Here is an 18,749-nt window from a genome sequence, read left to right on the forward strand (position 1 = left end):
TGAGAGGTTGAGATCTGGAGGATCATGGTTTGAGGCCACCCCAGGCAAATAGTATTCAAGGCTTCATCTCCAAAATAACCCAGAGTAAAACAGACTGGAGGTGTGCAAGCATGAAGCCCTGAGTTCAAACCACAGTCCCACGAGAAAAAAAAAAAAAAAAACAAGAAAAAGTCATATGTGCTAACTTGAGATCCACTTCAAGCATTTTATCCTGTAGAAATACTAACTATAGCATTATCATTATTACTATTAGTAGTAGTAGTAGTGGTGGTAGTGGTGGTACTGGGATTTAAACTCAGGGCTTCATGCTTGCTTGGTAGGCACTCTACCATTTAAGCCACTTCTCCAGCTCAACAGCATTATTTATAAAAGTAAAAACTTAGAAAAAAACCAAAGTTCATTGTTAGGAATGTTAATTAATTTACATCCATAGCTGGGCATAGAGTATACTCCTGTAATCCCAGCACCCAGGGAGTTAATGGCAGGAGGTTAACAAGTTCCAGGCCAGCATGGACAACATAGTGAGTTCAAGGCCAGCTTAGGCTACATAGCGAGTGTCTCAAAGAAAAATTTTAAAAATTACATCATGAAATAAATTCTGTGGTACTGATAATTGAACTTAGGGCTTTGAGCTTGCTAGATACGTGCTCTATCTCTTGAGCCATGCAGCACTCAAAAACTAATGCAGGGACATTAGTTATTTATTATTTATGTGTTGTACTAAATTTGAATGCTTTCCATTTTTGATAATAAGTAACAGACTTCCCTGTATGGTTGCTGCATTTGAGCTTATGTAGAACCTAAACTCTTTGTTAAAGTAATGATTTTTCTTTTCACAGCTAGAGTTGGAAAAACATCACTGATTATGTCTCTGGTCAGTGAAGAATTTCCAGAAGAGGTAAACATTTTGATTTCTTTTTCATATTTAAGATTTTTTTTTATTTATCAAAAGTAAATTAAAATGAAACAAACTCTACCTTTTTTCCATCTGTTTCTTTTTTAGCAGTTGTGGCTTTTTAAAAGGCTCATACTAGTTTGTAGAAGACATCCTCCTAGTCTCAGTTTCCCAAGTAGCTAGGATTACAGGCATGAACCACTGGCATCCAGCATTATTGTAGTTTTAATACATATTTGCCTCTGTGGTAAAGCACAAAAATAAGCATTTATAAATAGAACAAATTTGTAAGGACAGCTTTGGATGAAAAGATAGGTAAATTTATATAATCTGTAAACAACTTTGGTAATATCCCTCAGTTTTTTTCATTTTCTATTTTTGTTTGCAAACAAAGGTTCCTCCTCGGGCAGAAGAAATCACCATTCCAGCTGATGTCACCCCAGAGAGAGTTCCAACACACATTGTAGATTATTCAGGTAAGTGGCCTCTTATAGATGAAGCTCTAAGGTTAATTGAATAGTCCTGAAAACAGTTCTTACTAAGCTTTTATAAATGTTCGGAAAGAGATGGTCCTTTCTCTGTCATTTCCTGTTTTTATCTCTACCAACCTTCACCCTACCTCCCCAGTCCCTTTTTAAATTTTTATTTTGAGACAGGGTCTTGCTAAGCTCCCCTGGGGCAGACCTTGAACTCATAATCTTCTTGCCCTAGTCCTCCTCCCCCACCAGTAGCTGGGATTATAGAAATGCATCACCACACTTGGCTCTACTAACTTTTTAATCATTAAATTACTTTGTTTTGATCTAGAACTTTTTTTTTAATTGGCATATATATGTGTTTGTGTGCAAAATACTTTGTTTGGATAAATTGGTATACCATAAATTCTAAAAATGAAACACTAACACTGCCCTGTCCAATACCTATAACCTTTGAATAATTGAAATGTGACTATTCTAAATTGAAATGTGCTGTAAGTATAACATACAACTGGATGTTTTTAAGTGTTAGTATGGTAGAAAGAATGTAAAATACCTCATTAATTTTTCTTCTGTTAAATAGGCTTTTTTGAATTTCAGATGGCTGAGGTATTTCTGCCTTTTTTTTTTGGTGGCACTGGGGTTTGAACTCAGGACCTCACACTTGCTAGGCAGGTGCTGTCACCACTTGAACCACTATGCCAGCCCTTTTTTGTGGTGGGTTTTTTTTGAGATAGGTTCTCATAAACTGTTTGCCTGGGCTGGCTTCAATCTGCAATCCTCCTGATCTCTCTACCTCCTGAGTAGCTAGGATTACATGTGTGAGCCACTGGTGCCTGGCTTCTTTTTGAAATTTTTTAAATTCATCCCCTCCCAGAAATCTAGGAAATTATACGCACTGTGTCTACTTTTTTTTATATGAATATATTATATACTTATGAGTAGCATGATTGTGTACACAGGAATAACAGAACAGAATTTACTACCTGTAGCAGCCACTGTATCAAGGCAGAACAAAACTGCTGTTACCCCTTCACTGACATGATCCAGATGCCTTCCTTTTAAGAAAAACAGACTTTTGAAAGCTCCTGGAAGTGAGGAATATGTCTTTGTTATCTTTAAATACCTTCCAGCCTCCAGGGTGCCGTTGGTACATGGTAGGCACTGAAGTGAAAGAATAAATTGTATTTGATCAAAGAGAGAAGTGGTTGTTTTTAAAATTGGGAAATGGCAGTGGTTTTATTTTGGCTTCATTGGTCTGGGTCTTGTGTGATTGAGCTCTATGGGAACCATCACCTTGCTCTGATAGGGTCACAGTTCCCATCCTGATAGAGCTGGGAGTTTACCATGTGCTAAGTATCTTCCGTGTCTCCATTTCATTTACCTCACCAAGGAGTGGGTGTTGTCTTCCTTTTAGTGTAGGGGAAATATGGCCTAGAGAACTTAATCAACTTGACCAAGATCACATAGTAAATGCAAAACAAAAACTTACTTGGCTTGTCCAAGTCCAAAGATCACCTCACCATGCTACCCTTCATGGGTCTTTCCAAAGGGATTATGCTTATTATTAAGCCAATCAGCCCCAAGTCACTGTAGAAGAGTTTGGGAAGAAAATCAGGCCAGGTTGCGGGTAAGTGGTTTCCTGGTAGAATTCTACTTGTGATCCCCTCCCTAACTTCACTGGAGGGCTCTACTGAAGTATCATTATTTTTTCTACTGAGTACATATTTAAATTTTAAATTTAATATTTTGGGTTATTAAAAATTAATCTTACCTTTTCATTTTTAAGATAACTACTAGAAAATTAACATATATATGTGGCTTTCATTGTATCTGTTGATAGCACTGTACTAAAAGCTGAGGGAGAATGACATTGCCTTCTGCTTTAGTCTCATAACTATCTTTACTTACAGAATTATTTTTCGGTGTCTGTAGCACTGAATTCACTTAGTGTTAGAATTGAAGCCTTAGTTCACATGTTGAAAGAAATTAAAGATATGGCCAGTTATTTAGCATAGTGTAAATTATCATTGAACTAGCTTATATATGAGAAATAACAGGCATTTGGCAGAGTAGTGGGGGTATAACCTCAGGTGATCTAAATTAATACATCAGTCTTCATTTCTATGCTTTTTCATCCTAGGGTCTATCACGCATACCCTTTTCGTGTGGGATTACATGAACATCCACCCATTGAGAGCAGTTCTGGCTAGTGATATGTACTAGAGAGGGAATTCTTGATTCTTCATGGTCATGCTCCAGTTTTCCTTCGGGGCCCTGGTGGTTATTACTCCTACTTGCTGTCTAGATCTTTAGCCTGTATTGCCCAGATTTTCTGGCCCCTTTAGACTGTGTATATAGACTCTTGTCTGAGAATTTTCTATCTCAGGTTGCTGATCTCTTTTGCCTGACCCTTTTCAACTGTGGATCAGATGCTGGCCTAGATCCATCATACAGTGCCTCTGCCCTTCCATGCCCGAGTTATCCTCTTGTAGACTTCATTGCTAGCCAGCTTTCTTATCATAGTTCAACTTTTTCTTCTCCTGTCTTGCCCTTGTATTTGCTGCTAGCTTAGTGTTACACCATGTCATTTTCCTTTTTTTTTTTTTGGTGGTACTGGGATTTGAACTCAGGGCCTTGTTAGGTAATAAGCTCTCTACCACTTGAGCCACACCTCCAACCCACCATAGATATTGCATAGATTTTTAGCCTACTAGCTTTTATGAAAGAGTTTAAAATATGAAACATTGACTTTTTGTCATTTGTAGAAGCAGAACAGAGTGATGAACAACTTCATCAAGAAATATCACAGGTCAGTTAAAACAAATAGTTGTGGGGGGTTTTGGGGGGAGGAGAAACAGTGATAATCCTATGAGTATACCTTTTTCCTTCTTTCATTTATCAAGAATTTTCAATTCTTTGTTATTGCCAATTTTTAGTGTGTGGTTTTGCTATATGCCCTTAGGAATATATTCTTCTTATAAGCAAGCTTTTTAATTCTTTTTCCAATTCATTTTCTTCCTTTGTCCCTAAAATATTAACTGGTTGATAATTAAATGCTACTGTTTCTATTTTTATTTTTATTGCTATTAATTTGTTAATTTTTCTTCTAGGCCAATGTCATCTGCATAGTTTATGCTGTTAACAACAAACATTCTATTGATAAGGTATGGATGCATGGCTTTTTTTTATTTTTCCACTGTAAGTAAATTTCAGTAGCACACTTTTTTTTTTTTTTAAACAGGGTCTCACTATGTAGCCTAGGCTGGTCTCAAACTTATGATCCTTCTGCCTCTGCCTTCCAAGTGCCACCATGCCTGGTTTCCATGGGGGCACTTTCAGAGTCAATCCTCATTTAGAATTTTAGAGACCTAAGGACAGAAAGCTTCTCAAAGAAGATCTGCATCATGATTTAGCTCGTGTTAATTTTCATTTTAGGTTACAAGTCGATGGATTCCTCTCATAAATGAAAGAACAGACAAAGACAGCAGGTATATTTTTTTCCTCTCAAATTTTGTATTCAGAAATTTCAAACTTACAGAAAAGATTCAGGAAATAACGAGCATTTGTAAACTCTTCACTTCTGTCCACCATTTGTTAACACTTTGCCACCTTTGCTTTATCAGTTGCTTCTCTGTTCACCTACCTCCAGATACTCCCACACACCTTTTTTGGGAGAAATCTTTTGAAGCAGCAAATATATTTTAGAGCAAAGCAAAAAGCAGAGCTCCAGTACTATACCATTATTATTATTATATACTATAATGATTCATAATTACTGACAGTAAATATTTTGATTACTTTTGTATTATCCGGGGCATAGTTCAAGTGGTAGAATGCCTTCCTAGCAAGTATGAAGCCCTAAGTTCAAACCCCAGTACTGTCAAAAAAAAAAAAAAAGAAAAAGTCTTCATTTTAGAGCATATCATTGTCATGTATTATGTGATAAGGTTGTCATTACTCACAGTGTGAGCAAGGGTCATTGATTGCTCATAGTGTGGTGTATGTCAGAGCGTAGTACTTAGAGAAAACCTTTGAAATTGATTGGCTCCCATGAGTTCTAAGATGGCATTTGATTTCCCATCTGTAAGGATGGATGAGGGTAATAACTGTCTTAGCTATTTGTGGTTATGTTGAAAATCAAATGAAAATAATTTATATATAAGCACTTTATAAGTTCTTTAAAAAATCCCTAGAGATCTGCATTTAGGAATTCATGCAGGGAGTTTTCTTTGTAATTCTTTGGAAGATACATGGATAGTAGGGAAAAAGCAAGAGAACATTCAGGTTGTCATTTTCTGAGCAGGATGAGAGTTCTGCACAAACATGGTTTGAGTTTTAAGACAAACTGGCAATGTTTTTGCTTCAATATGGTTTAATGGGACATAAATTATTTATGAAGCATTTGAGTGTTTTTAAATGTTAGGAAAGTCAGAATAATATTTATTAATTGTACACATTTTGGTCTTTTACTTATTTTTTTAGATTTCTCTTTTATTGGGGTGCTTCTGTGCCTTTAAACTCTGAAGATTTGGTTCTTAATGGATGAATGTGGGCATTGACCCTCTGTCTTACATATTCATGAGAGACTTTGTGCCTTACAACTCTGACAGCTCCTCTTTATCCTGTTTTAAAATTTGTGGTTCGTTATTAACAAGGTGAAAAGCAGAGAATGACCCTCTCAAGTGATGCAGTCCAATGTAGTAGCCTCTAGTCAGTTGTATCAGTTTAACTTTAAATTAGTTAAAATAAATACACTTAGCTGGGCGCCGGTGGCTCATGCCTGTAATCCTAGCTACTGAGGAGACAGAGATCAGGAGGATTGCTGTTTGAAGCCAGCCCAGGCAAATAGTCCTCAAGACCCTATCTCGAAAGTACCTAACACAAAATGGGCTGGTGGAGTGGCTCAGGGGACAGGCCCTGAGTTCATAGATAGATAGGTAGATAGATAGACAGATAGACAGACAGACAGACAGACACACTTAGTCACTAGATAAGATCTCACTAACTTTTTGCCTAGGGCCAGCCTCACACCACAATCCTGATCTACACCTCCTGCATAGCTGTAATTAATTATGGCCATGTACTACCATGCCTAGCCAAGAGCTTTTTCTTGATTAAAAAAAAAAAATCACACAGATAAAAATTAGAATAGTGTAATGAACTCCAGTATATCTGTCATCCAGCTTTAGCAATTAACTTGTGGTCTATCTTGTTTCATCATTACCTCTTCAGTTGGGGCCATTTTGAAGCAAACTAAACATCATATCAAAATATTTAGTGAGATACACATAGTGAAATATTTCAGAGATACACACTGAAATATTTAATGTGTATTCTAAAAGACAGCAAATCATTGCATTTAAAATGTCATCAGATCATGGCATGCCCCTGCTCATAACCTTCCTGTGGCTTCCCAATTACACCAATAGTAAAACCCACACTACTGCTGCAACTTAAAGTCCTTGTATGTGTAGCCTTTGAACCTCTCTTCATCCCCATTTTATAACTTTCCGCTTAGCTCCATTTTCACCATTCTGGCATTTTCCCTGTTCTTCATCTGCACCAGGATGTTCTCTCAGTATGGGGCCTTTGCACTTGCTTTCCTTTCTTCTCTGGTCTTCACGTGCAGATTCCGTCTTGGCTCAAATGCCACCTTCTTAAGAGAAGTTTTCCCTTGATTGTATGTATAATTAGGTCCCTTCCATTACCTTATCTCATGTCCCCCTACTGAGTCCCTTTATAACACCTGCTGTATTGGAAATTGCTTGTTAGAATGGGGAAGGATTTTCTGTCTCATGCCCTTAATCCTTAGAAGAGTTTGTAGTTTATTAGGTACTTTATAAGTAGTTTTGAATGAATTAATAAACCTATATATAAAGGGCACTTGAACCTGAGTATAGTAGAGGCTTTATGTTAGAGAGGTTGAAGCTTTTTAGTTAGATTGGGTTCTGATGTAAATTAAGATAAAAATCTAATGTCTTTTAGCTTCCTTATTACGTTGTGCACTATTCATTTCAGGCTGCCTTTGATATTGGTTGGGAACAAATCTGATCTGGTGGAATATAGTAGTATGGAGACCATCCTTCCTATTATGAACCAATATACAGAAATAGAAACCTGTGTGGAGGTATGCCTCATCGTTCAATTTGGAAATTTATTGTTGGTGAATTTTCACTAACTTGATATTCTGAATGGGAGGGGAAACAATGTGAGATGCAATAAATTTCTGTTCTTTGTGAAGACTTGTAAACTAGATAAAGCAGAGAACTTGCGAGTAGGCTTCTAAGCTCCTTTGGACATTGATGCTGACATGTCCACAAAGGAAAATTTATTTTTTCATTTTCTTCAAGGACTCTTACTGTTACCTTAAAACTTGGTTTTGGCTGACATAACTGATTTCAGAGTATAAAATTTAAAACTTTCCTTTTCAGTGTTCAGCAAAAAACCTGAAGAACATATCAGAGCTCTTTTACTATGCACAGAAAGCTGTTCTTCATCCTACAGGACCTCTGTACTGCCCAGAGGAGAAGGAGGTAACCAACCAATAAACTGTGTTTTTAGGGACTGGAATATAGACAGAGTAACTGAAATAGGACAGTGATTTTTAATAACTCTTAATTATTTTTCTAAAAATGAAACTGCTGAAATTGGAACTTACTGATTATTAAATTGCTGAATTTTCTAGTTATTTTTCTTCAGTGAAAATACTCAATGTTTTCCAGGTTAAGTATTATTTCAGAAAGTGCCATTAAAACAAACAGAATTGTCAATAATAGCAACAAAAATCCAAAGACTTAATAATGATCTACTTTGCAATTATAAAATCTACAAACTAAAAAGCACAAACAAAAATTGTGTAGTTTTTGGAGACTTTTTTTGATGCTGGAAATTGAATCCAGGACCTTGCCCAGGCTAAGCATGTACTCTACCACTGAACCACATTCCTAATACTTGTGTAGTTTTTTGACACAAGTACAACATGTAATACAACTTGAATATACTCTTGTTTTATAGCTAAGAAATAGAGTAATTCCTTATTGTAATACTTAAAATTTAACAGAATTGTGCCATAGACTTAAAAATTGAATTTTTTTAGATATAATTAACATACTGTAAAATTCACCCTTATACACACACAGTTCAATGGTTTTTAGTATATTCACAAAGTTATGCAACCATTATCTCTTAGCAAAACATTTATCACTCCCAAAAGAAACCCTGTACCCATTGTTAGTCATTCCCTAAACTCTCCTCTCCCTATCCCCTGGCAACCACTAATGAATGCACTTACCTCTCTGAACAGTTCATATCAGTGAAATCACAGAGTAAGTGGCCTTTTGTTTCTGGCTCCTTTCACTTAGCTTAATGTTTTCAAGGTTCTAGAAGGCAACACCCACGCACAGGAAATCAATGTGAGTCAATGCCCTGTATAGCTATCCTTATCTCAACCAGCAAAACCCCTCGTTCCTTCCTATTATTGCTTATACTCTCTCTACAACAAAATTAGAGATAAGGGCAAAATAGTTTCTGCTGGGTCTTGAGGGGTGGGAGCGGGAGGGAGTGGAGCGGGTGGTAAGGGAGGGGGTGGGGGCAGGGGGGAGAAATGAACCAAGCCTTGTATGCACATATGAATAATAAAAGAAAAATGAAAAAAAAATGTTTTCAAGGTTCATCCGTGTTGTAGCATGTATCAGTATTTCATTGTTGTCCATACTGGCCTGGGCAAAAAGTGAGACCCTAGCTCCAAATGAATCACAGCAAAGAGGTCTAGAAGCAAAAAGGTGACTCAAGCAGTAGAGCACCTGCCTAGCAAGTGTGAAGCCGAGTTCAGACCTCAGTACTACCAAATCAAACAAATACATAATAATACTTTGTGACATGTGAAAATCATAATACATTCAAACGTCATCATTTCATAGTTTTATTATAGCAGTTGTGCTCATTTGTTTATGTTTGTCTGTGACTCCTTTTGTGCTACAAAGGCAGATTTGAGTAGTTTCAACAGAGCTCATGGGGACAAGGCTCAAGTGGTATGGTACCTGCCTAGGAAAAAAAAAAAAGACCCTGAGTTCAAACTCTAGTACAGCGCATGCACACACACACAACCCCAGAGGTCCACGGGGTACTCTCATTACTTAATTGATGCTCAGTGTACTACTAATTGCATCGACAGTTACAATTTGACAGCATTTCAGTACCATATATGTCACTGTACCACATTTCATTTTTTATCAGTGCATACCCTTATGCCAAAAGAAGAAAAGAAAAAAGTGGATTTCTAATCTCAAACTATAGTCCAAGCATTGTTTTTTGGACTTTGATGCAAGTGCAAAGAAAATTTCCATATTTCCTAGTCCATTTAACTGTGTAGTTGAGTTACCCCAAACCTGGAACTGATTAATCTGTGTGTATTAATATGATAAAAGGCAAATACCAAGGAAAGAATGTACTGCTATAAATGCCTTCCAAGTAATGAATTTAAATGCTCACTTTAGCAGCCCATATATCAAGTAATTAATTTGATTATTTAAGATTATGTTTGTGTATATGTATCAGTATTGGCAATGTAGATTGGTTCAAAAAGACATTTTTCAAAGATAAAATCTCTTCACAGATCAGCATTAACATATGAACAATTACAGTTCACTTTTATGGTAGCAAACACTAACTTTGAATTCCAATTAAGCAAAATGCTATCCTTCCAAGCTCATTAGCAGACCTGTATAGCAAAATTATACTCAGTTAATGTATTTTGAATTTTATCAATAAAAACATTGTGGAAATTTTATTTCTCTTTTGCCATGTAAGTACCTATGTGATATTCTTGATTATGCTTGTTAGCCCCCAGGACTAAAATATTTGCTATGTGGCCTTTTACAGAAAAAGTGCTGATCCCTGGTAAAAAAATAATTACTCTGAGTTACCCTTAACCTGACCGGAGTTTACTCTTTCTTGTTTCTTGTCTACTACTCCTTTATTCCTAATTTACTCTTTTGTTTGTTTGTTTGTTTGTTTTTTCAGTACTAAGTATCAATCCCAGGGCCTTGCACATGTTAAGCAGGTGCTCTACCATTAAGCTACATTCCCAGCTTTAATTTGTTCTTTTCTCTCTTTTTTTTTTTTTTTTGTGGTACTGAAGTTTGAACTCAGCGCTTCATACTTGCTAGTTAGGTACTCTACCACTTGAGCCATACCTTCAGCCCTTTTTCTATAGTTATTTTGGAGGCAGGGTCTCACTTTTTTGCCTAGGCCTACCTGGACCTCAGTCCCCCTATTTTATGCTTCCTCCATAGCTGGGATGACAGGTGTGTGCTACCACGCCCAGTTGTTTTCATTTATTTATTTTTATTTTTTTACCATTGAGATGGGGTCTTGCAAACTTTTAAGCCCGCCTAGAACTATGATCCTGTCAATCTTAGTTTCCATGTAGCTTGAGATGAGAGATGTGTGCCACTGTGCTCAGCTATGGTTAAGATGGGATCTGGAGAACTTTTTTGCACAGGCTGGTCTCAAACTGCAATCTCCCTGATCTCAGTCTTTCGATTAACCAGGATTACAGGTGTGAGCCACCACCACCCAAATTCTAATTTATTCCCAATCTAGTGTTTCCCAGATTGCCTTGTGATAGAAGTTACTAGGTATGCTTGTTAGAAACCCATTCCATTCTGATTCATCCAGGTGCTGTGTTTTACAGTCAAGGAAATTTGGAAAGTACTACTAGAAGGATTTAACTCTGAGGCCTTATACTAATGGTACACTAAATTCCCCTATTAGTTTGTTCTCAATTATTTGCTGCTCTGTTCTCACCCTATTATTAGTTCTGCTGATCTGCTAATCCTTTGGCCCTTCCCCCAGTCCCACATGAGTAAAGCACTTCACCACCTGTTGTGCATTTCTTAGGTATGGTATGTATAATTTTCAACTTTTAGATTATGTTTTATTAGACTGTATTGTTTTATACATGTACAAATTTTAAGTCTAACCTTATACCAGTATCTTTTATTAGAAAACAATAAGCTTTCAACACAGATTTGAGATAGAATCATCAAAAAAAGTTTGTATTCTAAATTAAAAACTGAGCTATAAATATTTCCAGTGATGATGAACTCTGTATGACCCATGTTGCCCACGGCTTACCTAATAATGAAAAAGATGTGACTGTTACATAATGATAATGCTTACTGTGTAAGACACAAAATGCTTTCATTATTATAATTTTTAGAGCATTGTTGATGCCAAATTTTTAACACTTTGCAATAATAATCATATTTTGATATTATATTAAGGTGATTAGCATTTTAAAAATCACATTGAAGCTGGGTGCAGTGGCTCACACCTGTAATCCTAACTACTTGGGGACAGATCTATAGGATTGAGGTTCAAAGCCAGCCTGGACAAATAGTTCCCAAGACTCCCAGCTCCAAAATAACCAGAGCAAAATGGATGGGAGGCATGGTTCACAACAGAAAAATTAAAGATAAATAAAGTAAACAACAGTAAGTCTAAATAAATCTTATCTCATAGAAAGTTAGTACACTTATTAGCCAGTGATATTTTGCTGTGTTTGCAAATAAGCCTGTATCCTCATTCTAACATATCCTTTAAGTCTCTTGGACTGGCAGTATTACTCAATGGCAGAGTGCTTGCCTAGCATAGATGAGGCCCTGAGTTTGATCTTCAGCACTGGAAAAACAAACAAACAAACAAACAGAGTAGTGATGTGTGACTGCATCTTAGTACCCAGGAGGCTAAGACAGGAGGCTCTTGAGTTTAAGGTCAGCCTGGGTTGCATAGTGAGATCCTGTCTCAAAAAAACCCAATAAATAAAAAACATTGAGTTCCATTCTCCTACCTCCTACCAGAGGTTGGGGAAGAAAGCCAGTAGTAATTTTATACATCCGTTCAAATTCATTGTGGAATGAGGGAGGACATAAATAAATAAAATAGTTCTTTATGTCAGTGGAAGAGTGAACATATCTAAAGATGAACTTCTGAGGCAGTGGGTGGTAAAGCATGCCTGTAATCTCAGCACTTAGGAGGTGAGGCAGGAGAATTCAAGGCTAGATAGTTAGACTCTGTCTCAAAAAAAGATGAACTTTTTCTTTTGCCTATCTTCAAAGAATTTGATCATGAGAGGAAAGTTTGTCCATTCCTAATATCAGTTCAAGTAAATATTGCTTCATTTACTTAAAAATGCTTGAATATAAAAGTAAATGGCACCAAGCTCCAATGGCTTATGCCTATAACCCTAGCTACTTGGGAAGCTGAGATCAGGAGAATCACGGTTCCAGGACAGCTCAGGCTAAAAAGGTTTGTGAGACCACATCTCAATGGAAAAAAACCTGGGCATAGTGATATGTGCCTGTAGGGGGATGGAAGGCCGGGACACCCTGGACAAAAAGCAAGACCCTCATCTCCAAAATAGCCAGAGCAAAAAGGGCTGGAGGCATGGCTTAAGGGGGAAAGTATCTGCCTTTCAAGCGTAGAGCTCTCAGTTCAAACCCCAGTATTGCCAAAAAAAGTAAATGTCTTTGCTTTAGTTAATTTTTTGTGTTAGTTGTATTTGATGTTATGGGTAAGCAATCTGATTTTTTCCCAGCATTGCTTATTAAAAACATACTGTAAAATCTTATTTTAATTAAAACGATCATTTCTTTTCTCAATGTTTTATAGATGAAATCAGCCTGTATAAAAGCCCTTACCCGTATATTTAAAATATCTGACCAGGATAATGATGGTACTCTTAATGATGCTGAACTCAACTTCTTTCAGGTAGCTTTTTTAGCTTCTTTGCCCATAAAAGCTAAAAAAAATATTAACTTCAATAACAATTTGTTGATAAGCCTTTTTCTTTTTCATGTAAAACTACCACATCAAACTATTTAAGCCCTTCCTTAGGGTATAAAAACTCTCTTATGCCTAGGAACTGAGGAGACTCTGATAGTTTCATTTCATTGTATACAGTGGGTGTATGAAGAATGACTTAAAGCATGAACTCTGAGTCATTTTGCTTTCTTGGTTTTGTACAGCATAACTACACAAAGAATCTTGTGTTACAGAAACAGAATTAGTGAAGTTGGGAAGTTTCTTTTCTTCTAAATATGTCATGCTCAAATAATACAAAGAAGAGGATTTGTCTCTTTTTATTGCAACTGTGGTTTAATGTTGCTTTGTAGATTATTGTTTTATATTATTTGTGGGTTTAATGCTGGTTTATTTTTAAACTTAATTGTTTTGTTTTTTTGCTAGAGAATTTGTTTCAACACTCCTTTAGCTCCTCAAGCTCTGGAAGATGTCAAGAATGTAGTCAGAAAACACATAAGTGATGGTGTAGCTGACAGTGGATTGACACTGAAAGGTAGGTCAATGGTTTTTCCACAACCTTCCCCTACCCCCTCACCTGGCTGGGGATTGAACTCAGGACCTTTCAAGTGCTAGACAAACACTCTACCATTGAGTTATGTTCCTCAGTCCTTTTCCCATCCTTTTAAGCTATTGAATATTTTTAAATTTGGCCAAAGATAAAGATCTTTGTAGCAATATTTATACTTTAAGGAAATGTCAGTATTTACTAATATGCCTAAAATTTGACTTGGTTAGGAGATGAGGGTGGTTATTATCCTTACTATCGATATTAATTAGAGGTAGGGAAATTGGTTGGATCTCAAGGATGAAGAGGTCCATCTGAAAGACATATCTGGAACAAAATCCTTCCTACTCATAAGCAGCCTTTAAATAGAAATTATTTTTAGGGACTTTGTCTATGAGTCAAATTTTCCCAAGTATAGACTGTTCCTTGTTGACATTTTGTTGAGCCACAGTGAAATAAGAAGTGAAATGAAATTCCAGAATTTTCCATTATAAAAATAAACTCAAAGATCTATACAATATTTTCATTTGTGTTCATCATATACCTTTGTGTGTGTGTGTGTGTGTGTGTGTGTGTGTGTGTGAGTGTGTGAGTGTGTGTGTGTGTGTGTGTGTGTGTGTGATATAACTTTTTCACTGTAATTTTGGCCCTTTCATCTGTGTGTATGTATGTGTGTGTGTGTGTGTGTGATATAACTTTTTCACTGTAATTTTGACCCTTTCATCCAGTGCTCTCTCTTGCTGACCTGGGTGTATATGTGAAATGTCTCTGAAATGAGCTCTGTTTCATTGAGATACTTTTTTGATGTTACTATGAAAACTAGTATATCTCTTAATCTGAGACCTCTTGTCATTGTTATATGTTTTTCTCCCATGTAACTGTATCCTTCTTCACATCAACTGTATTTGCTGAATTACTTTATTTCAGGTTTTCTGTTTTTACACACACTTTTTATCCAGAGAGGGAGACACGAAACAACTTGGACTGTGCTTCGACGATTTGGTTATGATGATGACCTGGATTTGACACCTGAATATTTATTCCCCCTGTATGTACCTTTGCTTTCCTGACTGATTTCAGTTGTCAAGTATTTTTAAGTTTTATTTAGTACATAGGTAGGCTTCAAGCTCCTCAGGAGAAATTTAGAATTATTTCTCAGCCTTAGCAGCATCAACATTTTGGACCCAAAAGTTCTTTATCGTGGAGCCTGTTCTGTGCATTACAGAATGTTTAGCACATCCGTAGCTGCCAGTAACACATATTCCTGCAATTGTGACAACCAAAATTGTCTCCAGAAATTGCCATATGTTCCTGCAAAATCAAACTCATCCACAGTTGAAAGCCATTAATTATAGAATAGCTCGAACTTTTTCTCTTCTCATGGAAAATACAAGTTTTGTTTGTTTTTTTCTTTTTCTTTTTTTTTTTTGGTACTGGAGTTTGATCCCAGGGCCTTGTACTTACTAGGCAGGTGTTTGCCCACTTAAGCCCCACCCCAGCCCACAAGTATCTTTTTTAAAGTCATTTTACTGAAGGAGAAAAAAGATGCCAGATAATCATGGTTTTAGACTCAAAAGATCAGAAATATATTGTTAGCATTTTTCTTTCCTTTTGTCAGTTTCTGCTCCTTCAGCTTAGGATAAAATAGTGTCTTCCTAAAGAACTGATCTATTTGTGCTTATTTTCCTTAGATAATGCTGCTTAAGTTTTTTGTTTAAAATGGACCCAGTGCCACCTCACCTCACACAGGAGACTGACTACCTTGCAGCAGGATACCTCTTCTCTACCCTTGGGAAGTAGGTTCTCAGGGACTATGACTTCCCACTATCTGGCTGTGGTTTCTTCAGTCTTTGTTCCTTACTTTTTCAGTGGCACATTACCTTCATGGTGTCCTTTTTAACTTTAGAGGTATCATCTCCAGCTACCTATGTAATGATTCAGAAAGTCTTAGTTGTTGTTTTTCCCTTCCCCATCATTAAAGAAGCAGTGTTCTTTGTCATTAGGCCTATTGATCAGTTCTAAGTTGAAAGTTTACTTGTCTAAGTTACTAAATTTTAGCTCAAGTTAATTTTCCAATAAATATATAGTGATGAATGAATTTGTCTTGGGATCCTTTCACAAAGTTTTCTTTATCCTGCTGTTTTTGTGAATGGATATATATTTTTTTCATTGTTGTGCTTGGTGGGGGTACACTGTGAAATTTATAAAAAGTTCTTACAATGTATCAAATAGGATACTTCTATAAGAGGCTCCTTACTGCTTTTTTTTTTTTTTTTTTTAAATAAGACAGAAGACTCCGTTTCGTAGGGCTTTTTTATACTCTCTGCTTTTGATTTTCTGCAGAATAACCCCCTTGAGCCACCATGTGAAGCTCTCCAACTTTCTTATTAACTCTACTTTTGTGCTTCCATTACTGTTAAATTAGAATGTGCGCGCAAGTGCACACACACATACAAACACAAATTTAGCCATGTGATCTCTCTTCAAGACACAAGATAAAGCCTTGTGTATGAGGGTATTTTTTTTTTGCGGGGGGGGGGGCTGGGGTGGTTGCTGGGGTTTGAACTCAGGTCCTTGTGCTTGCTAGGCAGGTGCTCTACCACTTGAGCCACACCCCCAGCCCTTTTTGCTTTAGTTAGTTTTTTTGAATAGGGTCTTGCTTTTATGCCACGGCTGACCTGGATCTCAGTCCTCCAGACCTCTGCCTCCTGAGTAGCTGGGACAACAGGCATGAGCTACTGTGTACCACTAAGCCTAAGCCTCTTAACATATCTGAGGTCATTCATGATCGGCTATGCTCATACTCTCCCCTCCTTCATTCTCAAAGTAAATACTGAACTATTTATGGTCCACCAAACATATGTTATTTTCTACTCTAGGCTTTTGCCTACGCTATTTTCACTCTTCTCTCTTTCCCCTAACCTAATTAATGCTTCATCCTTTAAGTCTCAATTCAGGTGACAATGACTATCAGTAGTGTTAACACCTTCCTTCCTATCTCCCAGACCACAGATGTTCCCTTTTATGGTGGCTCCTCTAGTATAATTAGCTTACATACTTAGCACTTGACTCACTCTATAAAGATCTGTTTGTGGACCACCTCCCACTTGAATAGAGAGCATATCATTATAAAAAAGACAAAAAATAACAAATATTGCTGAGGATGCAGAGAAAGGGAGACTCTCATACACTGTTCGTGTCAATGTAAATTAGTATAGCCATTATGTATACAAAATAGAGTTACTGTATGACCTGGCAATTCTACTATTGGTTATATATCTGAAGGAAATAGAATCATTGTATCAAAGAAATACCTGCATCTGTCATGTTTATTACAGTACTCATTGGTCACAGTAGCCGTGATACGGAATCAACCAAGATGTCCATCTGTGGATGAATGGATGAAAAAAAATTGCTGTATATACAGAGTGAAATATTTTTCAGTCATAAAGAATGAAATCCTGTCATTGGCAGCAACATAGATAGAACTGGGTAATGCTAAGTGAAGTAAAATAAGCCAAGCACAGAAAGACAGATACCATAGGTTCTCACTCACTTGTAGAAGCTAAAATAGTTGATCACAAAGAAGTAAAGAGTAGTATGAAGGACAATAGAGGACAGGAAAGGGAGAGTAGAGGGAAGGTAGATAGAAGGTTGATAATGGTACCAAAATACAGTTGGGGGCAGAAGTATGTCGGATGGTCTTTAGAATAGTAGGGTAACTAGAGTCTGTAAGGATTAAGTATACATTTTCTTTTTATTTATTTATTTATGTTTTTTGTGGGACTGGGGTTTGAACTCTGGGGTTTGTGCTTGTAAAGCAGATGCTCCACTGCCTGAGCCACATTTCCAGTCCATTTTTGCTCTGGTGTTTTGGAAATAGGGTCTCGTGAACTATTTGCCTGGGCTGGCCTTAAATCATCATCCTCCTGATTTCAGCCTCCAAGTAGCTAGGATTACAGGCATGAGCCACCAGTGCCCAGCTTAATTATACATTTCAAATCAATTGGAGGAAATGATTTTTAAGGTTCCCAACACATAGAAAGTATAATATTTGAAGATATGTAAATGGTAATTACCCTGATTTGATCATTACACATCATATACAGCTATCAATTTATAATACTGTACAAACAAATACAAATATTATGTTGGTTAAAAAAATTAAAATGAAAAAAAGTAGGAAGCCTGCCTTGTTTTTGTCTCCCTGGTACCTAACTCACTATATTTTATTAATGTTTATTGAACTGAATGTAAGTAAGATAGGTCAAATCAGGCAAAAATAACTTTTCTTCACAGAATTTTCAACTCATTACAATGTTGACATTAATATTAAATCCATAATTAGGTCTTACAATTTGTTTATAGGAAGAACAAACTATTACAGCTTAAGTTTTTATTTCATTGTGTTCCTCTGATACTTAGGAAGAGTATGTATGTCTCTTTGAAATGACTCTTAATTATGACTCTTCAGAGGAGTCCTGTAACCACTCCAGAGACTTTCCCTGAGAAGATCTATACATAGTGTAAAAATACACTGTATATTTTTATATATAGTGTCATCCCACAAAAATGTTTACTGCAATTTTGTATTCATTTTTTAAATTTTAATATTTTATTATTTTATTCTTAAATTTTTTCATTTACAGACTAAAAATACCTCCTGATTGCACTACTGAATTAAATCATCATGCATATTTGTTTCTCCAAAGCACCTTTGACAAACATGATTTGGTAAGCTTTTAGTTGCAGTTTTCCATGATATATGGTAAATGTTGGAGGGAGAAGGAGCACTGCGATTTGGACTCAGGGCTTTATGCTTGCTAGGCAGCTGCTTTACCACTTGAGCCATGCCCCCAACACTGGTAAAATATTATTCCTGGGAATGATTTTTCTTTGTTTTCTTAGCTATGAGATGCTTATGTTATATAACCAAAAACTTCAAACTCTCTAAACCAGCAAAAATATTGTCTGCTATTTTACTGTTATCTCAAGATCAAAAAAA

General features: G+C 36.5%; 1 protein-coding gene across 7 annotated transcripts in view; it reads left to right on the plus strand.

The window, feature by feature from the left end:
* LOC109681789 (mitochondrial Rho GTPase 1) overlaps positions 1–18,749 on the plus strand; it is a 64,466-nt gene that overhangs the window by 18,663 nt on the left and 27,054 nt on the right. For 6 of the 7 annotated variants that reach the window (XM_074046383.1, XM_074046385.1, XM_074046384.1 and 3 more), the window contains exons 2-12: positions 840–898; positions 1,290–1,371; positions 4,140–4,183; positions 4,485–4,538; positions 4,810–4,862; positions 7,393–7,501; positions 7,806–7,907; positions 13,048–13,146; positions 13,624–13,732; positions 14,672–14,792; positions 18,394–18,478. In XM_074046383.1, the coding sequence (XP_073902484.1) occupies positions 840–898; positions 1,290–1,371; positions 4,140–4,183; positions 4,485–4,538; positions 4,810–4,862; positions 7,393–7,501; positions 7,806–7,907; positions 13,048–13,146; positions 13,624–13,732; positions 14,672–14,792; positions 18,394–18,478 (917 nt within the window). The remainder of the gene's footprint in view (positions 1–839; positions 899–1,289; positions 1,372–4,139; positions 4,184–4,484; positions 4,539–4,809; positions 4,863–7,392; positions 7,502–7,805; positions 7,908–13,047; positions 13,147–13,623; positions 13,733–14,671; positions 14,793–18,393; positions 18,479–18,749) is intronic. The other variant, XM_074046381.1, reaches the window with a different exon arrangement.

This window comes from Castor canadensis, chromosome 11 (assembly GCF_047511655.1).
Source record: "Castor canadensis chromosome 11, mCasCan1.hap1v2, whole genome shotgun sequence".
Lineage (NCBI taxonomy): Eukaryota > Metazoa > Chordata > Mammalia > Rodentia > Castoridae > Castor > Castor canadensis.